Source organism: Ovis canadensis, chromosome 5 (assembly GCF_042477335.2).
Source record: "Ovis canadensis isolate MfBH-ARS-UI-01 breed Bighorn chromosome 5, ARS-UI_OviCan_v2, whole genome shotgun sequence".
Classification (NCBI taxonomy): Eukaryota; Metazoa; Chordata; class Mammalia; order Artiodactyla; family Bovidae; genus Ovis; species Ovis canadensis.
In genome coordinates, this window is record NC_091249.1 from 52,483,445 (window position 1) to 52,510,770 (window position 27,326).

Below are 27,326 nucleotides of genomic sequence, written 5' to 3' on the forward strand. Positions count from 1 at the left end.
ATCTTTTTCAGAATTTTCCACAGTTTATTGTGAGCAGGCTTCCTTAGTTAGGTTCAGTCTTTCTTCATGTCCAAATTGCTACAATGTTCTTGCACTGCAAAATATTTTCACAATCTATTTGCCTGTTAAAACAACCACACCTGTATACACTGACATAATTTGCTTTACTCATCTGATAGTCCCTCAACTCTATTCCCTTTACTTCATTCATAGTTTCTTAAAGGCCTGTGACTTTTTTCTTAAAGTTTCCAGTGTGCAATACAGTACCTGCCCCAAGGCTAGGAGAAAAACCAACCACTGAGTTGTTTATAATTATTCCTTTTGTTTTCCTGAAATTGTTTTGACACTAAAGAACATCAAGAAGGAAAAACATCCTCTATTTTATGACATGATCAATGTACCTTTCAACATTTTGGCACATATGCTAGATTCATTAAACTACCTTTGACAGCCCCTTCTGGTGTGAAATTAGAATCTATATTATTAAATACATATATATTAAACATTTAATAACTTTCAATACTGTATTAAATACTGTAAATAGCTTTGAAAACTGCTTATTTTTCCATTTAATATCCCTAAGATGACAGCTCACAGTATTTAGCAAGTACTAAAGTATTATTTCACAATAAATTAATTCAGAGCAAAAAAAGAAAAAATTCTGGGTAGAAAATTTGCAGTTTATAGCAATTATTAGAAGAACAAAGGAAGAAGAGAACAGACTTTTATTTCTATTTTTAAATGAAATCCATGCACAAAGTTTGACAGCAAGTCAGGAGAAGGACAAACCCCAGAAATTGAGAGGTAGTTTACAGTTTATTTTTATCTTTTATTTGGTCCTTTTTTCTAAAAAAAGTATAATTTCTTTAACCACATCTGTTATATGCTATTACAATGTCAGTTATTTAAAAAAGCATTAACATTTTATTTATTTCCATGGGAAATCGAGTGCACACCTCCCCTCATCACCTAGATGCTTATAACAATTACATATGACAGACAGACTACACTGCTGTAGAAAGAAAACAATTATTTTACAAATGCCCAAAGTCAATGTCTCCAGTCAGGGATTCTTCATTTTAGGTTATTACAAACTGTCTGACAGGCTTCCTCATTATGCATTTCATAGGTTTGTCCTTAGGACTTATTATCGGATGAGGACTAAACTATAGAAAGGTTTTTCATATCCATTACATTTATTATATCACTCTCATGTATTCTGGTAAGCTTTGGTTTTAGAAACATGCAACTCTACTTCCTAGGGGTTCTCTTCAATATGAATTTTATAATGATTAGTAAGAGATGACCTGTGATTGAAAAGTTTCCCGCATGTATTACATTCATAGGGTTTCTCTCCAGTATGAATTCTCTGATGGGCAATACGTGATGAGCTTTGTCTAAAAGTTTTCCCACATGTATTACATTTGAAGGGTTTCTCTCCTGTATGAATCCGCCGATGTTGAATAAGAGCTGAACTTTGGCCAAAAGATATCCCACATTCTTCACATCGATATGGTTTCTCTCCAGTGTGAATTCTCTGATGATTACTAAGGGATGAGTTACATCTGAATGTTTTTCCACACTCGTTGCATTTATAGGGTCTTTCTCCAGTGTGCATTCTCTGATGTTGAATGAGAGCTGAACTTTGTCTGAAGGCTTTCCCACACACTTTACATTTACATGGTTTCTCTCCAGTATGAATTCTTTCATGAATAATAAGTGTTGAGTGGGAACTTAAGGCTTTACCACATTCATTACAATTATAAAACTTCTCACCAGTATGAATTATTCGGTGTCTATTAAGTCGTGAAATAGAAGTGAAGCCTTTTCCACATTCATTACATCTGTAAGGCTTTTCTCCAGTGTGAATTCTTTCATGTTGAATAAGAGATGCACTCTGACTGAAGGCTCTCCCACACTCACTACATTTAAAAGGTTTCTCTCCTGTGTGAATTCTCTGATGATAACGAAGGGATGAACTAGACTTAAAGGTATTACCACATTCATTACATAAGTAGGACTTTTTTCTGGAATGAATCCTCTGACATCCAGAAAGGGATGTACTGCAACTAGATGCTTTCCTACCTGGATTATATTTATAGGGGTTTTCTCCAGCATGGATTTTTTGATGTATAAAAAGGCCTGATCTTCTGCTGAAGGATTTACCACATTCTTTACACCTATAGGATTTCTCCACAGTATGTGTTCTTAAGTGTTTATAAAGGGATGTACTGAGAGTGAAGGCTTTCCCACATTCTTTACATATATAGGGTTTCTCTCCAGTATGAGTTATTTGATGTTGAATAAGTGCTGAACTTTGATTAAAGGCTTTTGAACAGTCTTTACATTTAAATAATTTCTCTCCACTGTGGTTTTTTTCATGTTTACGAAGGGATGAAGTATTTATGAAAGTTTTCTCACACATACTACATTTATAACGTTTCCCAGCTGTGTTGGTTTTTTGTTGATTAAATAAACTGAAATTTTGTTTGAAGCTGTTTCCTTGTATTTCACGTTTTGGTGGGGCTTTTTCTCTTGGGATTACCTGTTGCCTAAAAAAGACTGACTTTGGGCTCAAGTTTTGCCCAAATTGAGTATTTTTATGTTTTCTCTCTATAGTGAGGATTTTCTTGTGAGTGACTGAAACTATCTGCACACTTTCTTTTTTCTCCTGCTTTTTCTCTAATCTGCCTTCATATCTGCAGGGTTTTTCTGATTTGAAGTCCCAGGGTCCACTCCTTTTGGATCTTTTCATTATCAGTTCCTGAAATGAATGACCTTGTGTTTGAGTTGACTTTGTGGTTTTATAACTGTTCTTCCATCCTGGAGAGGAGAGAAAAAACTGAAAATGTTTCATGTGATACATCATTTGGCTACTAAATGTATAGACTGAATATTGATGGTATTCAAATAAGGTCTCAATATCTGGCCAAAAGATAATAAGAAAAACTTAGGAGATTTAATTAAGCAGTACAGAGAAATAAGCCAATAGAAGCTGAAAACAAGAGGGTGGAGAAAATACTAAACAAACCCATTTAAAGAGGGTGAGTGTAAGAGTGACCAGGAGAATCAGTTAATGGAAAAATGGAGAAGAAGGATTAAAAGGGGAGCCATAAATTGGAAAAGGCAGTCTGGGATCAGAGTCCAAAGCCCATGACAGAATTTTAAATTATCTTCATGAGATTTCTCTTATTTGTATAATCATTCATAATCTGGAAAGTCTTCATCCCTTTTCCCTCATGCCAAATTCCTTTGTATCAGTCAGAATCCATTCAAAAGTTAACTGAGTGTTTTTAATTGTTTTGTAGAAAATAACAGTATTATTTTTAATTGGAGGATAACTGCTTTACAATAGTGTTGGCTTCTGTCATACAACAACATGAATCAGCCATAAGTATCCACATGTCCCCTCCCTCTTGAACCCCTTCCCCAACCCCCACCACATCCCACTTCTCTAGGTTGTCAGAGCACCAGGTTGAGCTCCCTGTGCCTATAGCAACTTCCCACTGGCTATTTTACACATGGTAATCTACATACATTAATGCTACTCTCTCAATTTGTCCCACCTTCTCCTTCCCTTGCTGTGTCCAAAGTCTGTTCTCTATGTCTGCATCTCTCTTCTTGCCTTGAAAATAGGTTCATTAGTACCATTTTTCTAGATTCCATATATATGCATTAATATATGAAATTTGTTTTTCCTTTCAGATTTACTTCATTCTGTATTATAGGCTCTAGGTTCATCCACCTCATAAGAACAGACTCAAATGCATTCCTTTTATGGCTGAGCAGTATTTCATTATGTATATGTACCACAACTTCTTTATCCATTCATCTGTCGATAGACATCTAGGTTGCTTCCATGTCCGAGCTATTGTAAATAGTAAACACAGGGGTACTGTGAGTTTACACAGTCCATTCCTCTTATTATAGGCACTCACCACAGTACATATATATATATATATATATTCTATACATGTAATTATACCTATTTATCTACCTATATCTAAATATATTTCACTTTCCTTTTCTATCCTAAGTATTCTTTGCAAGCAGATTAGCATGCCCTTTTAACCTACAGATCCTCCTAATGGCATCTGAATTATATACAAAATGTTCTATTAATCTTTCTCAACAATTTATATATAAATTTTTGAACAATGTCAAATACTTTCAATAACTTATATATTAATTTCACACACATACACACGATTCAAACACTTATAGCAGTTGCCTCCAGGACAGTACATACAGAAGCAATGAGAGGGTTTCAGAGGCACTTCAAACAGGAAGGAATTAGATCAATCTAAGAATTGATGCTTTTGAACTCTGGTGTTGGAGAAGACTCTTGAGAGTCCCTTGGAGATCCAACCAGTCCATTCTGAAGGAGATCAACCCTGGGATTTCTTTGGAAGGAATGATGCTAAAGCTGAAACTCCAGTACTTTGGCCACCTCATGCGAAGAGTTGACTCATTGGAAAAGACTGATGCTGGGAGGGATTGAGGGCAGGAGGAGAAGGGGACGACAGAGGATGAGATGGCTGGATGGCCTCACTGACTTGATGGACGTGAGTCTGAGTGAACTCCGGGAGTTGGTGATGGACAGCGAGGTCTGGCGTGCTGCGATTCATGGGGTTGCAAAGAGTCAGACACGACTGAGCGACTGAACTGAACTGAAGGAGATCGGCCCTGGGATTTCTTTGGAGGGAATGATGCTGAAGCTGAAACTCCAATACTTTGGCCACCTCATGCAAAGAGTTGACTCACTGGAAAAGACTCTGATGCTGGGAGGGACTGGGGGCAGAAGAAGGGGACGACAGAGGATGAGATGGCTGGATGGCATCACTGACTCGATGGACATTGAGTCTGAGTGATCTCCAGGAGTTGGTGATGGACAGGGAGGCCTGGTGTGCTGTGATTCATGGGGTTGCAAAGAGTCAGACACGACTGAGCGACTGAACTGAACTGAACTGAGGTAACAACAGGAAGGCATGAAACTAAAGGCTGCAAGATAGAAAAGTAACCTTGCTAATGAATCAAGCAAGAGAGGTTATGCAAGCAACATACAAAAGAGTCAAAGATCAAATATAAAAAAGGTAAAAAGGGCTAACATGATAACATGGTAAAGAACAGAATTAAGTTAAATAAACTTTAACTGGGTAAGGATGCAACTAACTGAATATTAAATTTTGCCAGGGGAACAGGTATACATATAGTTATTTATTTTCTCCTGGGTTAGAGTAACCATTTCAAGGGTTCCTCTGCATCTTACTGTATTTTGACATTTCTACTTGACATTCACAATCTGTGTACAGATTGTCTCTGCTTGGTGAACATAATATATTCTACTTTTCTCTTTTCTTCTACTAGAGTCAACTTCTCAGTTTCCTTCATGGGTAACTTCTTCTATTCCCCCTTTAAAAATTGCTTTCTCTAGAGTTTGGGATTTTTTTCCCTTCACTCTACACATTATCTTTGACTAATTTTATATGCACCCGTCTTTACTATTTCTTTTCCTCTTTTCCAAGGCACTGGTATTTGCCATGCAGGGCAAGTGAGAATAGCACTCATTAAAAAACAGCAACAACTAAGTATCAATAAATCATTCATTCAATCAGGGATCACATCTTCTGGAAAAGCCCACAGTGTATATTTAGTGTAATAATAGCTTCTTTTCACTTAGCCAATCACAAAATCTTTCTGCTCTTTCAAAATCTCTCTCATCTTTCCTATTTACTGTTATGGAAAGAAGAGGTTTTTTTTGTTTTGTTTTGTTTTTTTTTAAATTTTCTGTTCATACCCTCCAAATTCCTTGTCCATCTAAATCTTGCTAAATATCAACTTTCAATAACATTATTTGGGTAGAAGAGTGGGAGGCAGTTATAAAACTGGAGTACTTTGCCTGTTGGTTGCAGGCTATATGTGCTGGGAAAAAGACAGAAAAATTCCAAAATTGTGGATTGTCATTTATAATGTAAAGTTAGAGACCCTGCCTTAGTTAGAGACCTATACCTTTATATAGGTCTGTATGTAAAGACTGCTGTTTTATGACCAACAAGTTTACTAGAGCTCTTGAGCACTGGAGTTGGGTACCTAAATGGTACCCTGCTTCTCATGCTTTAATGTTTCTACCATAGTATCCTAATTCTGGTGGCTCAGTGATAAAGAGTCTGCCTGCCAATACAGGAGATACGGGTTCAATCCCTGGGTTGGGAAGATCCTCTGGAGAAGGAAATGGCAACCCACTTCAGTATTCTTGCCTGGGAAATCCCTTGGACAGAGGATCTTGGCAGGCTACAGTCCATGGGGGTTGCAAAAGAGTTAGACATGATTGGTCAACTTAACAACAACCAACACCACTTCTAGACTTCAGTCAGTTCAGTTGCTCAGTCGTGTCCGACTCTTTGCGACTCTGTGGACTGCAGCATGCCAGGCTACCCTGTCCATCACCAACTCCTGGAACTCGCTCAAACTCATGTCCATCGAGTTGGTGATGCCATCCACCTGTCTCATCCTCTGTCATCCCCTTCTCCTCTGCCTTCAATCTTTCCCAGCATTAGGGTCTTTTCTAATGAGTCAGTTCTTCACATCAGGTGGCCAAAGTATTGGAGTTTCAGCTTCCGCATCAGTCCTTCCAATGAATATTCAAGGTTGATTTTATTTAGGATAGACTGGTTGGATCTCCTTGCAATCCAAGGGATTCTCAAGAGTCTTCTCCAACACCATAGTTCAAAAGCATCAATTCTTCGGTGCTCAGCCTTCTTTATAGTCCAACTCTCACATCCATATATGACTACCGGAAAACCCATAGCTTTGACTAGACAGACCTTTGTCAGCAAAAGTCTCTGCTTTTTAACATGCTGTCTAGGTTGGTAACAGCTTTTTCTCGAAGAAGCAAGCATCTTTTAATTTCATGGCTGCAGGCACCATCTACAGTGATTTTGGAGCCCCCCAAAATGAAGTCTCTCACTGTTTCGATTGTTTCCCCATCTATTTGCCATGAAGTGATGGGACTGGATGCCATGACCTTGGTTTTTAGAATGCTGAATTTTAAGCCAACTTTTTCATTCTCCTTTCACTTTCATTCTTCTTCACTTTCTGCCATAAGAGTGGTGTCATCTATTTGAGGTTATTGATATTTCTCCTGGCAATCTTGACTTCAGATTGTGCTTCATCCAGCCCAGCATTTTGCATGATGTACTCTGCATGTAAGTTAAATAAGCAGGGTGACAATATACAGCCTTGACATACTCCTTTCCCAATTTGGAACCAGTCCATTGTTTCATGTCCGGTTCTAATTGTTGCTTCTTGACCTGCATACAGATTTTTCAGGAGGCAGATAAGGCGGTCTGGTATTCCCATCTCTTGGAGAATTTTCCACAGTTTGTTGTGACCTACACAAAGGCTTTGACGTAGTAAATAAAGAAGAAGTAGGTGCTTTTCCTGGAACTCTCTTGCTTTATCGATGATCCAGTGGATGTTGACAATTTGATCTCTTGTTTCTCTGCCTTTTCTAAAATCCAGCTTGAACATCTGGAAGTTCATGGTTTACATACTGCTGAAGCCTGGCTTGGAGAATTTTGAGCATTATTTTGCTGGTGTGTGAAATGAGTGTAATTGTGTGGTAGTGTGAACATTCTTTGGCACTGCCATTCTTAGGGATTGGAATGAAAACTGCCCTTTTCCAGTCCTCTGGCCACTGTTGAGTTTTCCACATTTGTTGGCCACTGCTGAGTTTTCTGCATTTGCTGGCATATTGAGTGCAGCACTTTCACAGCATCATCTTTTAGGATTTGAAATAGCTCAACTAGGATTCCATCACATCCACTAGCTTTGTTTGTAGTGATGCTTCCTAAGGCCCACTTGAGAACTCATTCCAGGATGTCTGGCTCTAGGTGAATGGTTATAGCATCATGGTTATCTGGGTCATGAAGATTTTTTTGTATAGTCTTGCTCTCTGCCAATTCAGTCTCCACATTGTAACAGAGTAATCTTTCTAAAATTCACATTTTACCATGCTGCAAATTTCCTTAAGATCTTCCAACTTATCTTCAACTTATAAGATACAGACTACTTAACATGGTGAACAAAATTTGTCATGATCTAACCTTTGTTCAGGCTGGAACTCATCTCCTTCCCCTGGCTTCTTGCCAGGTATGCTGAACTACATGCAATTTCTGGAGCCCTACATTTTTTTTTCGTGTGTGTATGTGTTATCTTTTCATATGCTGGAGACATCCTTTCCATTCCCAAATACTTATTAAGTGCCTACTATGGGCCAGGTAAAGTTCTAGGGAATGTAGAGAATGTGATGACTAAGAATTTCAGTCTTTAAGGAGCTTATACCTTGGATTTTTGTTTGTGTGTGTGTGTGTGTCTGTGTGTGTGAAGGTGTGACAAATAATAAGTAAATAAATGACAACCATATGGATGTGTGAAGCAAGAGCTTCTAGGCGAAGGAAACAGCAAATATCGAAGTGTGGTGACTTCTGAGACACAGCAAAGAGGCTGTGTGGCTACTAGAGTGCAGTGAGCAAGACAGAAAATGGTAAATAATAGTGAAGCAATAGTTAAAGGTATATGGTGACTGCATTCTTATCACCTACTAACAGAACTGGAATTGCTAGTTGACTGTATGTGTTAAGAACTAAAAACTTAACCCCGATTGTGCCAAGATGGAGACTATCTGGGATTTAATAACTACTTTTCATGGAACAGGAATAAAGACCCACTGAGTGCACAAAAGAAACACTGGGAGAAACATCAAGTATAGACATGCTTTTGAAAAGTTTTGTTTAAAGGAGAATAGAAAAACAGATTTGGGCAGTTTTAACTTTTTAATGGAAATAATTATAGCTACAAGGTTCCATACCAATAATGGGAAACTCATTTCACTCTACTTCAAGTGGCAATACCTTAGTCCAAACATGTTTCCTGCTGAAGGGGACATGAGTCCTGGATTGTGGACATCCCAACTGTTCTTTACAATCTGTTTAAAGTTTCTGAAAAGTCTACAGATGTGTCTCCTTAAGTGCATTCAACTTCTGCTCTTCTCAAGAGTCAAGCCTGGGCCTGAGCTATGTCATAAACAAGGCTATAACTTAGGTCAGAAGTTTAGAGACCAGGTGATTTTGCCAATGACTACCACCCCAACTAAAACCTGGCATTAGGTCTAGATTCTCTTCCCTTGGTGCTTATGAATCTCTGTGCATCTCTCTTCAATCTTCTCTTCCCACATGATTTCATCCACTCCCATACCTCCAATGTCAATGATTATACTGACTCTCAAAACACTTTAGAGAGTTACTACCAGTTGCCTGCTAGATTTTCCATTTGTGTATTTTTCTTCAAATTCAGTTTGTCCAAATCTGAAACCAGTGCACTCCTTTAAAACTTTTCTTTCTGTGCTTCCTAGGTCTGAATTATATCATAACCTCCTCAGCTCCTTTGCCATAAATTCTTAGTTTCATCTCAGAACCTTCTCTCTCCTGTATTCCATGCTTAGTCAGTCATCAAATCCCCTTAAATTGTATCACTAAGATGTTTCTAACAACCATCATTAATACATCCAAGTTCGGGAACTTCTTACTCTATAGGGACTATTGCTGCTGCTGCTAAGTCGCTTCAGTCATGTCTGACTCTGTGCAACCCCATAGACGGCAGCCCACCAGGCTCCCCCGTCCCTGGGATTCTCCAGGCAAGAATACTGGAGTGAGTTGCCATTTCCTTCTCCAAGTGACTATTGCTATTGACCTTCAATCCTTTGATCTGTTTCTCACCTTTCCAATATTACTTCCTACCAAATTTAACCTTCTTACTATATAGAACTCTTATTTCAAAAAGCATTGATTGTACTTTATTTAACTCATTCTTCAAATATTTAAAAAGCACCTACAATATGTTAGGCTCTATCCTAGGTACATGATCCACAAAACATTCCAGATCTGGTAATGAAAAGAAACAGTTAACTTCTTGAAGGAGTTCACTATTTTTGCATCAGAGACATAAAAGGAGTAGGCAATCACATTGCAATGTGATAATTTATACAACAAAAACACAAGACAGAAATGGATACAAATGTGAGCTTAGAACAGCATCCAAACTACCCTCAGATAGTAGTGAGTGCAAGCAGGGAAGGCATACAGGTGTGGTCAAAAGTTTGGGGAAGAAATGTCTAAATGTCTAAAATGGGATTTTAAAGGCTTAGCCATAGGCTAGATGGATGGAGGTAGTGTGAAGGCTAAAGGCAGCATTAAAATCTTTGAACCCAAGTCAACTTTCCAGACCTATATCCTTCCCTACCTTATTCTACAGGTGGTCAGATTTAAAATTATTCCTATAAAAATGTCACATGCATCTGAAGTCTCAAGACTTTCCACAGTCAGAGAACTGAGGGAGCTATTTGCTGAGAATTATACATAATACCACAATGGGGATAGGACTACAGATCTGAAAATGTATTCCATAATGTTTATATGTTGATGAAAAAGAGAAATGCTGTTTTAAAAATTTTATTGTTTGTAATTCTAATTTTTAAAGCTTTGTATTACAGAAAATGTTCAACACGTACAAAAGTAGAGTGAACTGTACAATGAATGGCCAAGCCAGCATCGACAATTACTAATGCTCTTACAATTATTACCTTGTTATGGGTAGAACTGTATCACCAAAAAGATGTGTTGAAGTCTTAACTTCCAATAACTCAGAATATGACCTTATTTGGTAATAGTAACTTCACAGATTCAATCAAGTTAAGATGAGGTGATTAGGGTGGGATCTAATATGACTGGTGTCTTTATAATTGGAAAATTTGGACACAGGGATGCACAGAAAGATCATGTCAAGATACCCCTGGAAACACCAAATAACAACAGAAGCATGACTGGAGTGACCCAGCTGCAACCCAAGGAACAAGGACTGCTGGTCACCATGAGAAGGTAGGGAGAGGCAAGGAAGGACCCAATCCGGAGTTTCAGAGAAAGCATGGTCCCACAAAACTGTGAGACAATAAATTTCTGTTGCTTAAAGCCACACAATCATGGTACTTTGTTGGAACAGGCTGAGAAAACCAAAAAGTTCACTCAGGTTTTTCTGTAAGATGTTATGGAAAAGCTCAAATGAACTATTTGGCCAACCCAATATAACTCCCTTACATCTCTTCCATTGTTGTTCCTATTATATAATTTCATCACTATTTCAGAACACATTTTTAAAGATAAGAATTCCACCTGTAAACCCAACCACATACTTTTACTATATCCACCAAAATCAACATAATTGTTTGAAGTTATTTTTGCCTGTAAGATGGTAAATGTTCTTCGCTCCAATTCCAATGTGCTTCTCAGGGGTGGTTAAAACATCAACAAACAATTCTTGGATACCAACTGGGTGTCCTACAATTCAACTCTAACATTATCTATAATACCTAGTATGCATGCTCAGTCATATCCAACTCTTTGTGACCCCATGGGCTGTAGCCCAGGAGGCTCCTCTGTCCATGGAATTTCCCAGGCAGGAATACTGGAGTTGCCATTTCCTACTAAAATCTAGAGATAGTATCATATCCCACAGGTTATGGGCTCAGTTCTATAAGACTTCCCCCTGCCTCCTCAGACATCTGTCACAAGCCCAGGTTATCATCTGTCAGTTCAGTTCAGTCGCTCAGTCGTGTCCGACTCTTTGTGACCCCATAAATCGCAGCACACCAGGCCTCCCTGTCCATCACCAACTCCTGGAGTTCACTCAGATTCACATTCATCAAGTCAGTGATGCCATCCAGCCATCTCATCCTCTGTCGTGCCCTTCTCCTCCTGCCCCCAATCCCTCCGACCATCACAGTCTTTTCCAATGAGTCAATTATTCACATAAGGTGGCCAAAGTACTGGAGTTTCAGCTTTAGCATCATTCCTTCCAAAGAAATCCCAGGGCTGATCTCCTTCATAATGGACTGGTTGGATCTCCTGGCAGTCCAAGGGACTCTCAAGAGTCTTCTCCAACACCACAGCTCAAAAGCATCAATTCTTCGGCGCTCAGCCTTCTTCACAGTCCAACTCTCACATCCATACATGACTACTGGAAAAACCATAGCCTTGACTAGACGGACCTTAGTCGGCAAAGTAATGTCTCTGCTTTTGAATATGCTATCTAGGTTGGTCATAAGTTTTCTTCCAAGGAGTAAGCGTCTTTTAATTTCATGGCTGCAGTCACCATCTGCAGTGATTTTGGAGCCCCAAAAAATAAAGGCTGGCACTGTTTCCACTGTTTCCCCATCTATTTTCCCATGAAGTGATGGGACCAGATGCCATGATCTTCGTTTTCTGAATGTTGAGCTTTAAGCCAACTTTTTCACTCTCCTCTTTCACTTTCATCAAGAGGCTTTTTAGTTCCTCTTCACTCATCTGTACTTCTGACCAATTGGCTATAAACCAAAGGTTCCCACGACCCCCGTCTTAGGTTTGATTAATTTGCTATAGTGGCTCATAACTCACTTTTGCTTACTAGATCATCAGTTAAGTATAAGAGGATACACCTTGAGAAAAACCAGATGGAACAGATGTACAGGGCAATGTATGGGGAAACGGCATGGAATTTCTATGCCCTCCCCAAGTGAATCACTCTCCCCAAATCTCCACATGTTCAGCAACTCAGAAGCTTTCTGAATCTGTCCTTTTGGGGTTTTATGGAGGCTTTATTACATGGGCATGATTAATTAAATCATTGGCCACTGGCAACTAGTTCAACCTCCAGGCCCCCTCCCCTCCCTGGTGTGGTACAAAAGTTTCAACCCTTTCATCACATGACTGGTCCTGGAAACCAAATCCCATTCTAAGGTAGGGTCCAAGAGAAACATTATTAACATAACAAAGACACCTTTGGGACTCTCATCACCTAGGATTGCCCACAGTTTTACGAACTGCACCCAGGCGGCTCAGGGGTAAAGAATCCTCCTGCCAGTGCAGAAGACGCAGGCTTGATCCCTGGGTCGGCGAGATCCCCTGGAGTAGGAAAAAGTAACCCACTCTAGTATTCTTGCCTGGAAAATTCCATGGACAGAGGAGTATTGTGGGCTGCAGTCCATGAAGTTTCGGATACACTGAGCACTCATGCACCAAATATATATTTTTTATTATAAATCATAACATTGATATAAACCACTAAGGATCTTTATTTAAACTGCTGTGATTTAAAGGCAATTGAGATAATTCTCTATGTGACTAAACCAACAACATGATATACTATTAGGGTCATTTGTTTCATTTTGCTTTTAATATTTATGGAACACTTTTTCCAGTTTTATTTAATTCTGTCCTTATTCTCTTCATCTTTTTTGTTTTCCTTCTTTCACCTTACAGATAACCTTTTTTATTGATACGTGTGTGCGTGCTAAGTAACTTCAGTCATGTCTGACTCTTTGCAACCCTATGAACTGTAGCTCACCAGGCTCCTCTGTCCATAGGATTCTCCAGGTAAGAATACTGGAGTGGGCTGCCATGCCTTCCTCCAGGGGATCTTCCCAACCCAGGGATGGAATTTGTGTCTCCTACACTGGCAGCTGGGTTCTTTACTCATCTGCTTTTATCCTTTTTTGTTTGTTTTTCTTTTTTTTTTAAATATAAGCAAATACACACTTTTTCTTTTTTGGCATCTCCTTTTCTTTGCTATCTGCACTTTTCCTCACTTATTAATATTATCATCCCACAATGGAATTTATAGAGATCTCCCTTCATTCCTTTTTACAGTTGCAAAGAAGTTCTTGGTGAGAATGTACCCAGTTTATTCAACCAGATTTCTTTGATGGATAGTTGGATTAACTGGGTTAACATTACCCAAAGCCACATACAATCAAAATCACCTCTTCTGCCTAGAAGAGAGCCAGCCAAAGACCATAGGACTACTCCTTAGAGTGAGAAAGCTCTCTATGAACTGACATGCAAAGAGCTTCAATATATACCAAGTGAAAGGGGTAGAATAATGTATGTTGCATAATATAATTGGAGTGGACAGAAGAAAAAAAGAAATAAGTATTTATATTTCCATATAAGAGCTCTGCCAGCTGCTGCTGCTGCCTCCTCATCACACCTCACCTTCTATAGTATCCTACATGTGTTCATTTCCTCACGCACCTCTCATGGGCTCATTTTCGGCTTCTGTTCTTACCACCACTCTCTTTAAGGCAACAATGACCTCCATGTGAAAGAAGCAAGATGTGCTCTTCAGTCCTCACCTAACTCACGTTTCAGCAGCAGCCGATAGTGACTCCTCCTTTTCACTGAGAAGTTCTTTGCCTAAGCTACAGTAGGTAGCTGCCGGAGTTCTCGGCCTGAGCTCGCCTCCACATTCTCCTCACGGTCCAGCAGCCTCAGTTTCCTTTGCACCTTTTCAGTCTCCTTTGTGCACTCCTTTTCTTCTACCTGATCTTTAATCCTTGGAGTTCCACAGGGCTGAGTCCTAGGCCCCCAATTCTTTTCACCCTGTACCCTTTCCACAGGCCAGGCTCATCTACAGACATATTCCAGGCAAGACTTCTCTACTCTCCATACCTGATTATACAACATCCTACTCAAAACAGCAATTAGATGTCTCAAAGACAGCTCAAATTCAACATGCCTAAAACTGAATTTATGACTATTCCCTCCCTCCAACCTGTATAACCTATAAATGGCACGTGTTGTTTCTATAAATGGCACCAGTTCTGCATCAAAAACTTTAAAAGGCATCCTTCATACTTCTCCCTCAGTTAATCGATTACCAAGACTTATTTCTTCTAACATCTAAATAAGTCTCAAATTCATTTAATTTTCCCCACCTCTACTGATACCATCCTTTATGAGCCTTGCCTTCAATGACACTAGACTCCTGAGTTTCCTTCTATAGTACACCTTATCTTTATCGTCCCTACAGGTTCATTTCTAACTAGCCATGAAATGCCAGTTTCCTCTAGATTGAGTCCTATCCTCTTTCCTGCTCTCACTGTACCCTGAATCCACTCTACAGGTTAACTTAAACTCAAGCTTTTAGTGACAGAATCTTCACATTTAATGCTCAGTGTATATTATGAGGGATGGAACTCTAAATCTACTAGACTATTTGACATCTTCACTTGAATAACTGGATCAACCAAAAGATGATTCAATTTAATTCATCTAAAACCATATTTATACTAACTCCCAAATCTGATCTCCTAGCACCACTATCTCAGTGAATGATATCACTGTCCATCCCAGAATAGGCCACAAACCAAGCAAAGCATCCTTGACAACTCCATCTCTTCTCTCTTCCATATCTGATCCATCTCTAAGTCCTGCTGCTTTTATCTGCCAAATACCTCTGAAACTGGTTCCCTTTTTTCTAGCTCTGTCACCACTACCTACCCAAGTCATTCATGCATTCACTAACTGGAAGCTGACTTTAACCAAGCACTACTTTAGGTACTGAGGAGATGGGAAAGAAATAAACAAGACAATCCAGCATAAGGGAACTTACAATCCAGAGTAAGAGCAGATAATAAATAAATATGTACTATTTTACACTGAGGAGTACTCAGAGAAAATAAAGTATGGTGAAGGAAAAAAGAATGTGGAGGATAAAAGACCATGTTCAGATGAGCTGTTGACTAATTGATCAAGTGCCAACTGAGCAGAAACCTATATAGTACAAGGAAGTGAGTCATATGGACTCCTGTCTGCCAGGAAGAAAAATGGCCCAGGAGAGGAAAAAGCAAGTGCAGAGGCCCTGAGGTGCGAGCCTGTTTGGCCTGCCTGACAAACTACAAAGAGACCAGGGTGATGAGAGTTCTCCAACAAAGGGCAGAGAGGAAAGAGATGAAGGTGAAAGGGTAGCCAGAACCAGACCACAGAGGCCTCTGAGGGCCATGCTGGGGGCTTTATAGTGTGGTCTATGTGACAGAAGCCACAGGAGGCTTTGGGCATAAGAGTAAGATAACCTGATCTACATTTTAAATAGACCATTCTAGCAGTTACAAAGAAAAAAGATGTTGGTGGCAGGAGGGGAGGGCAGGGGACAAGAACAAGACTAACTTAAACATATTAAACACACTTTCACCTTGTAAGGAATCCACTGTTTAAAACCACTGCATGCTCTTTCATTAGATTGCTGCTATATCCTCTACAGCAAGACCCCTACTCTCTGTGCAGATGCAGCCCCAACAGATCTCAGCAAGCTGAAGGCAGCCCACAAATGATTGCTCAGCTGACCATCTGGCCAGGTTCAATCTGCCCTGAATTCTTGCATAAATACACAGAGGAAGAGAAAAAGACAAAGAAAAGCACTTTCTCATTGGAGGGAATTGTTTACCCAGATCATCACTGGGTTTTTAAATTTTTGAATTAAAGAATATTTTTACATTGGGTGTAAACCAAACTCATGAGATGTTCAAGTTGATTTAATCACATTATTCCTGTGTGTATATATATATATATATATATACACCACTGCATGCTATAGCAACAATCTAATGAGATTGCTCCCTGAAAGGAAAGCTATGACAAATCTAGACAGTGTATTAAAAAAGAGATATCTTTCTCCAAAAGAGCCCATATAGTCAAAGCTACAGTTTTTCCAGTAGTCATGTATGGATGTGAGTTGGATCATAAAGAAGGCTGAGTGCCAAAGAATTGGTGCTTTTGAACTGTGGTGTTGGAGAAAACTCTTGAGAGTCCCTTGGACTGCAAGGAGATCAAACTAGTCAATCCTAAAGGAAATCAACCCTGAATATTCACTGGAAGGACCGATACTGAAACTGAAGCTCCAATACTTTGGCCACCTGATGCAAAGAGCCGACTTAATGGAAAAGACCCTGATGCTGGAAAAGATTGAAGGCATAGGAGAAGGCGATGGTAGAGGATGAGATGGCTGGATGGCATCACTGACTCAATGGACATGAGTTTAAACAAACTCTAAGAGACAGTGGAGGACAGAGGAGCCTGGCATGCTGCAGACCATGAAGTCAAAGAGTCAGATATGACTGAGTGGCTGAACCACTATTATACACATATACACACATATAATATACATAATATTTCAGAAAACTGATTATAGACTTTGGACTCACTTCTTAAGTAAGAGACTCAGATGAGATGTGTACCTTTTGAGCCATTCCCTCCTATCTCTCAATATAAAACATATGGATCCAGGGATGACAGTTTGTTTTCCCTTTTTGTTTGTTTTTCCTATTTGTGAGTAGTTTTGAAGTGAAAATAATATTTTAAAAAACATATTTGGAGGCAACTAGAGATCCTAGGCGGAGAAGCACTCCAGTACTCTTGCCTGGAAAATCCCATGGGCAGAGGAGCCTGGTAGGCTGCAGTTCATGGGATCATGAAGAGTCGGACACGACTGAGCGACTTCACGTTCACTCTTCACTTTCATGCATTGGAGAAGGAAATAGCAACCCATTCCAGTGTTCTTGCCTGGAGAATCCCAGGGACGGGGGAGCCTGGTGGGCTGCCGTCTGTGGGGTCGCACAGTCAGACATGACTGAAGCGAATAAGCAGCAGCAGCAGCAGCAGCAGCAGCAGCAGCAGCAGCAGCAGCAGCAGCAGCAGCAGCAGCAGCAGCAGCAGCAGCAGAGATCCTAGGAGTCCTACCTTGGAAGCATAAGCTTTTCTGTCACTGGTTGTTTTCTGTCACAGGGTTGGTTTTTGGCTCTGGTCTAGTTAATAATCGAAGTGCTTCCAAGAACATCCAGGTCCTTAACCTGAGCTCACAAGGAAGTGAGTTCCTCTTGGAAGGAAACTGTTCCGAGGGTACTTTTGCCCAGGAAGGGGGTGATTCACCAGGGGTGCAGGAGGGACACAATACATGCCAGCACTCCCAGGACACCCCATCTGACTGCCACCTTTGACCAAAGACAGGAAGTTCATTGCATCAAGAGAAACGCACACACTGGTTGGCCCTGACATCTTTACTTCCTCCAGACACCCACTCAGAGTTTTCCTTCAACCTCCCAAACCTGAGAAGGACTCCAGATCTCTGCTATGTGGCCTTGGGGTCTCTGTGGACAGCTTTGGACTCTGGTCATACTCTCTATTAAGTTTAATCCAACTAATACTTCACTCAGGAAGGGGAACTCCTCATGGATCAGAGTCTCCTGAGGTGAAGGGAAAGGGAACAATTCTTCCTTTTCTTCCTCTGATCTTTCATGCCAGACTCAGCTCACGCCTGACAGTGGGACCAATATCCTTCCTAACTCTCCACTGGTTCCTTGCTGCCTGAATTCTCTGTTTACTCTGTGGTGGTCTCCAGAAATTCCCACAAAATCAGTGTATTTCTCCCAAAAGATTCGTTTAAAAGATTTAAACAAAGACAAGTATGGTTTCCACCTCAGAAGATCTCACCTTGTATGATCTCACCTTAGGAAGAAAGTGTTCTAAAGGTGTGTGGGCTTTAGGGATGGATATAGCCTGTCCTGCAGTCCATCTGCTGGTGACTTCTCAGGCTCAATCACAGATTCTTCCCTCTTAACCCATCTCAGAAACACTGAGGTTTCCCGGGACTCTTGTCTACTCCTCTATTCCTTTACCTGCTCAGTTCAAGGCTGCAAATGCCACTTTCGCACTGACGCCTCCCTGACCTCCCTGTTCAGTTCCAACTCGTAAATTCTTCTACAGCTGTTTACCGGTAATCTGTACCTGTATTTTGCTCACATCTCAAATGAAACCCATCCCACACCAAACTTGTCCTATAGCGTTAAAAAAGGGGCCCCTATTTTTTTCCTTCTGAACCCACTGCATGTGCCTTCTAGGTAATGTCTTGCCTACATTATGCAATAATCTCCAGAAGGTTCCCACCTCTAGTTTTTCCTCACTTCAAATCTGAGCCCAACAATGTTTCTGAAATGACCATTCTTATTAAATTCAAATTACAAAACAAGGACTTAATATATTCTCTGTGAAAATTTTAATTATATTACATGTAAATAAAGTCACTTTTCATCATGTCCATTCTCAATCCTAATCCAAATGGAACTAGTTACCAGGTTGGGTGTTCCCTGACTTTTCTCTCAGGACTTAAGACACTTAGTACGCATACAGACAAACATACATGTAAGTTTCTCTAGACATAAATGGTGACATGTCATAATCATGCTCCCTAATTTGCTTTTTAGTCCCTTACATGCCTTGGAGCTCTGCCTCCACCAGAGCTCGCTCTTTATGACTGTGGTGTTATCTCAGTGTAGATGCGCTCAGCATCTTTAGGTATGATTTTACCAGAGGTTATCTATAGTGTCTCAGACTGAGGCCATTTTTTCTAGAATACCAAGGACCATATAATTTTTTGGTTTAAAATCCTTGAATTTTTTCCAGTCAACCATGGACAGCTCCCATCCCTAAGACCTGAACCAAAGCGCTTCATAGTGTGGCCCCCACCTGGCTTTCTAATCTATTTCCTTCCTCATATCTTTCTTTTCCCATGACCCTGGGTTTCAGTCAGAATGATTCTGCTGCAGTTCCTTCAATACTCTAAGCTTGCTGAATGAATACTTGAAAATGCAGCTCTCCTTTGAAACACTAGGAAAGAATAAGAAAAAAGATCCTGAGAGATTCACCTGTGAAGTATCAGAGAAAAAAGAGGAAGCTTGCAAATGGGGGCCTTAGCATCCCTTCTCTACTTCTTGGGCACTGGGAAGCCAGAAAAACTTCCCTAACCATCTTCTTCAAGTCACACACCCACTCATTTACCAGACTGCTGCCTGCAGAGAATCCCCACTCACTCACCTAGAGAGGAGCCTCCAAGGTTTTCTTTCTCTACCTTCCAGGGATCTTCTCCTTGCTGCAACAGGGAGATCACTTTGGGTTTGGGAAATAGGAGTCCTGCTCATAGAGCAAAAAAAGAAAATAAAAAGACTTGATTTTGCCTTGATGCAAAGAAGAATCTGAAATCTGAGTAGAAAACTCAAAGGATGATACAAAGAACTTCTGTGGGGTGCTTAAGTTGTGACCCCACAATGGCAGGGGGTATGTTACGGTAAAGGCAAGGGACAACACAACATTTAGTTGTATGTCAGTGAGGCATGATAAATGTGCAGCCTTGATTAATAGGGGAAAACAGTTTTCTATACAAGAGGGAATATGCATACACTGTTAAATGCATTGTTACATATACAGACTAAATTAACATTTGTAACAGGTATCTATGGAAAGGATTATATATCAAGAAGCTTGTTTAAAATAAGAAACACTATCTGACCCCTTTGAAAGATGGCAGCGGTCAGTTAACTATGGGTCTCATATGCCAAATCTAGACTACCATCTGTTTATGTATGGCTCTTGAGCAAAGAATGGTTGGAAAAAAAAAAGAATATGTTACAGAGACCATATATGGCCCACAAAACCTAAAATACTTACTCCCTGGCCCTTTAAATAAAAAGTTTGCTCACCTCTGTAAAAGAGAATTGAGAAAAGCAAGTGTTGGGTCAAAGAAGAGGGTTGAGGGATGCTCTGTTAAGAGATGAACGAACACATCATAGCTCAGTCTTAGAGGGAAAACAAGGGAAGTGCCTACAATGAGGGAATTTCTAATGTGCAGCTCTGGAGACTGTCCCACCCATGGGGCAGTTCCATGCCTATGAGGGGGAAAAAGTTTTTTGGATTTATTTATGGAGATCCAGTTTGTACAGTGCTAAGGCAGAAAAAAAAAAAAAAACCCACCTCAGATAAAGTTTTTAAATGACCCAGGGCAATTATCCAGGGAATCAGGTACTGAGGTATCCAGATTTTTGAATTCTGTATCTACAGGGGACAGTTCCTTACCCAAGGAGACAAGATTACTATAGTTCTCCAGCATCACATCTTGGTACAAGTGTCTCTGAGGAGGAGCCAGCTTTCTCCACTCATCCCGTGTAAAGAGCACAGCCACATCTTCGAACGTCACTGACACCTGCAGAGACAAGCCATCCCAGCTCAGCCAGGACCACCCATCACACAGGGTGAAAAAGGTGGCAGTGGGTAGTAGACGGGCTACCATGAAATGCTTCTATACTATTTTGGGTTGTGAAACTTCCAGATCATTTGTTTAATGAACAACTGACCTATGACAAATATATATTGAGTAGCATGAAGTATAGAGAAGGCAATGGCACCCCACTCCAGTACTCTTGCCAGGAAAATCCATGGACAGAGGAGCCTGGTAAGCTGCAGTCCATGGGGTCACTGAGTAGGGTACAACTGAGTGACTTCACTTTCACTTTTCCCTTTCATGCATTGGAGAAGGAAATGGCAACCCACTCCAGTGTTCTTGCCTGGAGAATCCCAGGGGCAGGGAAGTTTGGTGGGCTGCCGTCTATGGGGTCGCACAGAGTCGGACACGACTGAAGCGACTTAGCAGCAGCATCGTGAAGTATGAACCAGGCCCTGTTAACCACTACAAAAGATGTGTGGCGGTATTAATGCCATTAGTGGGGGTGTCAATTAGAATAATCTTTCTGACGGCGATTTGATAACCCACATTACAAGCTTTAAAATGTGCATATTCTTTAAGGCTCCAATTACTGTATTTGTTTGATAATGAACAGTGATCAAAAATGTACATAAAAGGATGTTTATTATCGTCCTAGTAACAGCAAAGAAATGGAAACAGAAATAATCACTGAGAGGGATTAGTTTACATAACTTAAGGCACTATCTTTGTGCTCCCTGAAACTTGAAGACAGTAACAATGGAAAGTGAAACACCTATCATTTATTGAAAGCTTTTTTCAGGCCAAGTACTACTCTTAGAGCTTTATATTAATCTTTAGCATAAATCTTTATTTTGTCTTCACAACAACCCTATGAAATTGTCTCCATTTTACACATGAGAAAGCAAAGGAGAAATTTATCCAAGTCACAAGCTGGTATGAAGGAAAAAAATCACTCCTCTTGTAAGTCTCTTTGACTCTTAATACAGTACTATTTCACTTTTGACACTAGATGTGGGGGGTTTTCCATACACCGAGCAATTGTGCAACACCAGCTGGGTGTCTTACAATGATACTCAATTCTGACACTGAGGATAGTGTCAGCTCCACAGGTTAAAGGATCAGTACCACAACACTGGCCCCCTTCAGTGTCAATCACAAATCCAAGTTGTTACCTGTGTTTCTGACTGACTGGCTATAAATTGGAGGTTTCCACAACCCTCTTCTAAGGTTTGATTAATTTGCCAGGGTGGCTCACAGAACTCAGGAAAACATTTACTTACTAGATTACTGGTTTATGATAAAAAGAATGTAACTCAGGAACTGGCAGATGAAAGAGATGAACAGGGAAGGGGTGCACTATGGATTTGCCATTCTCTCTGACTCTTTAAATGTTCACCAACCTGGAAGAACTCTGAACCCTTTTGGATTTTCATGAAGGTTCATTACATAGGCAAGATTGATTAAATAATTGACCATTAGCAACTGATTCAACTTTCATCTCCTAGGGTGGTGGTGGGTGGGTAATAGAGGGACAGGACTAAAAGTTCCAACCCTTTAATCAAGGTTCCCTGGCAATTAGTCCCCATCTTTAGGTAGGGTCCAAAAGTCGCCTCATTAACTCTGGTGTGAATGAAAGGGCTTGTTATGAATAACAAAGCACATCCATTTTGCCTTCATTGCTCTGAAGTAATTTCAGGGATAAAAATCATTTATTACTAATCACTTAGGAAATCACAAGGGTTTTGGAAATTATGTACCAGAAACAAGGACAAAGACCAAATATATACTTCATATTATAAGTGACAATATCACAGCTGGTCAGTGGTAGAGATAGAATTTCAATCCAGGGAACATCCAAGGCTTCATACTTAACCGCTCTGCAAAACTTCCTCTCAATGCCTATCTCACAGGGTTAAGAAATAAATGAGATAATTCATACAGTGAAGATAAACAGTAATGATGTAATACAACAATGTGAATGTATTTAATACCAATGAATTATATGCTCAAAAATGGTTAAAGTGGTAAATTTAATCTTATGTATATATTATGTCAATGTATGGCAAAACCAATACAGTATTGTAAAGTAAAATAAAGTAAAAATAAAAATTTAATTTAAAAAAAAAAGAAAAATTAAAAGAGATTAGATCTGGTAGACTGCCTGAAGTGCCTATGGACGGAGGTTCATAACACTGTACAGGAGGTGGTGACCAAAACCATCCCCAAGAAAAAGAAATGCAAGAAGGCAAAGTGGTTGTCTGAGGAGGTCTTACAAATCTGAGAAAAGAAGAGAAGTGAAAGGCAAAGGAGAAAGGGAAAAATACACCCAACTGAATACAGAAGTCCAGAGAACAGCAAGGAGAGAAAAGGAAGTCTTAAGTGAACAATGCAAAGAAAAGAAAAATACACACACACATACATACATAAATACATAAAAAATAATAAAGGTGCATAGAAAATTGAAGGAATGGCCATTATTTTGCCCAGGGGATGTTGGGGTAAGAGTGATTTTACTTTCTTTTTTATATATGTATTTTTTATTTTCTGAATTTTTTTAACATTAACATGAAGTGCCATATAATAAGATTATTTATTGGCACAGGGGAGGGATACAAGAAATGATCTTTGTGCTCAAAAGAAATAACAATCCAATTGGCAGACAGGAAAAATGCATGAATAATTTGAGCAATGAAAGAAACAAGTGTTGCTGGACAAGACTATATACCATTTCCTAGTTTAATCCTCATTTTAGAGATGAGGAACATAAGATCCAGGGCATATACTTTATCCATGGCAGAGACAAGACAGTAACTGAAATTTTCTTTTAACCCAGCACTTGGTGAGTATATTCTCTCTCTAGTCTTAAACATCCTGTCACTGAGTTTTATTCACAAGTCCATGCAATACAGAGAAGGCAATGGCAACCCACTCCAGTACTCCTGCCTGGAGAACCCTATGGACAGAGGAGCCTGGTAGGCTGCAGTCCACTGAGTCCTGAAGGGTCGGACATGACTGAGCGACTTCACTTTCACTTTTCACTCTCATGCGTTGGAGAAGGAAATGGCAACCCACTCCAGTGTCCTTACCTGGAGAATCCCAGGGACGGTGGATACTGGTGGGCTGCCGGCTATGGGGTCGCACAGAATCTGACACTACTGAAGCAACTTAGCAGCAGCAGCCATGCAGTATTCATGTACAGGCAGCAGGTGAGGTTAGGGAGAAATGTCATATAGGACTCATACACAGGGACAGGGAAGATTTGGGGCAAGAGAGCTGCTTGGCTCTGTTGCAATGGAATGTGAAAGCCTTATGAGAAAGCAAGCCAAATGTGCAAAGGCAGGTCATAGCCATAGCTGCAGAATATCAACCACCACATTTCACGGGTCCAGAAAATATACAATATCCCATTGCAGACAGATCTGGTAACTTGGGGGTTAGGTTTGCCCTGTGTTCTGAAAAGAGGTACAAGAGGAATGACTGGACGAAAACCAACATGAACTTAGAACCTGGGTTTGATTTCAGATTACCTGACTTTGTTGAGCCTCAGCGGCAAGTGTAAAATGGGGGTAATAACTTCTACTTTGCTAAAACAATGAGAGTAAGCTAAAGCCCTTGGGATATTCCCTAGCAACATTACCTACTATGGTTAGATGAGGATGAGTAAAGGAAGGCCATTGTACAGTCATTTCTATCTACCAACAATAACAGTATCATATATTATATTAATATCATTCAGCCACCACAACCATCACACGCTGCAGCTGCTGCTAAGCCATTTCAGTCGTGTCCGACTCTGTGCGACTCCACAGACGGCAGCCCACCAGGCTCCGCAGTCCCTGGGATTCTCCAGGCAAGAACACTGGAGTGGGTTGCCATTTCCTCTCCAATGCATGAAAGTGAAAAGTGAACGTGAAGTCGCTCAGTCGTGTCTGACTCTTCGCGACCCCATGGACTGCAGCCTACCAGGCTCTTCCATCCATGGGATTTTCCAGGCAAGAGTACTGGAGTGGGTTGCCATTGCCTTCTCCCAGCCATCACATACTGAACATCTATTATGTGCCTGGCCCTGATCAAAACTTTTTCCATGCGCTAACTCCCAGGATCCTCTCATCTATGCTAGGAGGTAGGATGGTTGTTGTTTTCTTTTCACAGGTGAAGAAACTGAGGCACATGAACAGCAACAGAGAAGACGGGCACAAACCTGGCCATACAGTTCAAAAGAACCACTCAGTAATCACTGTATACCCTGCCCTCCACTACCAATATCCTACGGAACTCTCACTGCTGCTTCCTGAGGAGTCTTCTCTCTACTCTTGGAGTCAAGAGACTACTCCATCTATGTCCCCTCCAACATGGTTATCCTTTATTTGCACATTGGCTCACCTGGATGGAGTCCCACTCTTATTTTCACAGCATAAAGATGAAAATGGCAGGTCAAGATCAGTTTTCAAGACAGTGATGGAAACAAGCTGCATGATCCAGAAAGTTAAGAAGGAGAAAAAACTAAAAACTATGGACTGGGCAAAGCCTTGGAAAGTATGAGGATTCTCAGGGGTGGAAAGAAAAAGAAAAGCATTCTGGCCAAGGGTAGGGAGGGGACATGAGTGAGCAAAGGGAGTTATGTCAGAAAGGAACTCTGCCAAGGGTGTATGTTTGTTCTGACCCCAAGTGGTATAAGACATATGGTATCTTACTTCTCAAACCAGTAATCATATAGTAAATTGAGGTTAATGACTAAAAGAGCATCTATTAGGGAAAAAAAAGAGAAGCAATAGACATGAATGGGGAGGGTGGGGTGGGGAGGGGGAAGGCAAATATTCTCTACTGAACCCATCATCCACCACGGTGGACCAGTTGTAAGAGTTCTTTCGCCAAATCCTGGCGAAAGAGTTCTTTCACCAAATCCTGGTGAAAACTGTATTGGATAGAGAATTTTACTTTGAGGGTAAAAAACTCCACCTGTCCCTAAGATAGAGATGACAATGAACTCACCTGAGACCTTGCTTCCCTCTGTTCAGCAGCCATGTCTTCTTTCTGGCCAGTGTCTCCTGAGGATGGGTGAAGTCTCCAGAAGCCAGATCTGAGGGAAGACAAAGCGAGCCAGGAGGAAGCCCCTTCTCTTTTCCACCCCTCTGAATCAGCAGCTCTGAATCATTTACACTCCCTGAGAATGATGCCAAGTGCCCTCAGAGAAGGAAGTCAGAAGCAGCCAGGGATAGACAGGACCAGACAGAAGGGCTGGGTCATCCTGTTCCAGGCCCAGCTCTTTCCCTGGCTCAGTGAAAAACGTCCTAGGACTCAATCAACAGCAGCAGCAGCAACTCCTTGAGCCTCATGAAGTGCCAGGCACTACCTGCATTACTGAGCACGGTTGACACTGTCAGCCCCCATTTTACAGATCAGGAAACTGAGGGCAGAGTGGGAGCAACTTGCCCCAGTCCACACAGCCAGGGAGGCTGGCATCTGCTCTAAACTCCCTGCATGCATATGTGACAACTTTTCTGCACTTTGAGTCTTCCCACCCAACTTGTCGTCCTCCTTGTAAGGAAACAATTTCCAGATTTTTAGAGAAAACTGCTTTGGAAAGGGAAAGGATCAGTTCTCCTATGGCGGAGGAGGCTGCTGTCTTGAGAAACGAGGTACAGACAACCAGAGACTTGGATTCCAGTCCTGATTCTGCCACTGGGGGAAGCCGGCGATTCACTTCTCAGGCAAAACAAGCCTGTCACTAGGGAGAGCCGCGGCGATGGTAGGGAAAGGAAATTATTTTCTCACGTTTACTGCCGGCCCAGAGCAATTCAAACGCCGAAAGGAGCCGGGCAGGTAGCGCGCTGGGAACCTATCTGGAGGAAGCAGGAGGATGGCTGAGTCCGGCCAAAAGGGAGGAAGTGTCCGACTTGTGGCGTTCAGGGCACGCCTGTGGGAGGCGGTGGCGTCAGGCGGACAGAGCCCAGACACCCGGCCCACAGCCTGCTGGCGCCCACAAAGGCCCAGCCCGCCCCTGCTGGGCCTGTGTCCCGCGCCCCGACGCCGCATCCTCCCGAGGCCGGGTCTTCCCTCCCGCATCCCGCCAACCCTCCGCCGCTCACCTCGCCTAGGCCTCTGGGGTTCCGTGGGCTGCAGGCGGGAGGCTCCGGAACTGCCACAGCCTGACAGCAGCTTGGGGTTGGACTCGCCCGAGGTGCTACCTGGGCCAACCTCAGGCCGGGTGGCTGCTCAAGCCAGCTGCAAAAGCCAGGCACCCCAAGTAGGTACAGGAGGGGCGGGGCAGGGACTGTCGCTATACCCCTCTGGGAAATGTAGTTCACGCGAGAACCCAAGGATTCTGGGACGTGTAGTTCTCTGCGCTTGTCTGCGAGGAGAGAGCTCCTTGAGCTCCTCACTCGCCCAAACCCAGACCCTTGTTTGTC

The 27,326-nt window shown here is 41.3% G+C and overlaps 1 protein-coding gene across 2 annotated transcripts; it reads right to left on the reverse strand.

The window, feature by feature from the left end:
- Nucleotides 1–808: 808 nt before the first annotated feature.
- On the reverse strand, nt 809–27,326 carry LOC138441195 (zinc finger protein 354A). Of its 2 annotated transcripts, XM_069591819.1 has the most exons (6): nt 27,006–27,208; nt 26,692–26,833; nt 25,909–25,996; nt 20,769–20,895; nt 19,734–19,829; nt 809–2,823 (listed from the first exon to the last, which is right to left on the reverse strand). In XM_069591819.1, exons 3-6 carry the CDS (start codon nt 25,939–25,941, stop codon nt 1,259–1,261), a joined length of 1,821 nt encoding a protein of 606 aa, XP_069447920.1. In that variant the 5' UTR covers nt 25,942–25,996; nt 26,692–26,833; nt 27,006–27,208; the 3' UTR covers nt 809–1,258. The 2 variants fall into 2 exon arrangements, with proteins under 2 accessions (XP_069447920.1, XP_069447919.1); XM_069591818.1 differs by lacking the exon at nt 26,692–26,833 and having other exon boundaries at nt 27,006–27,326.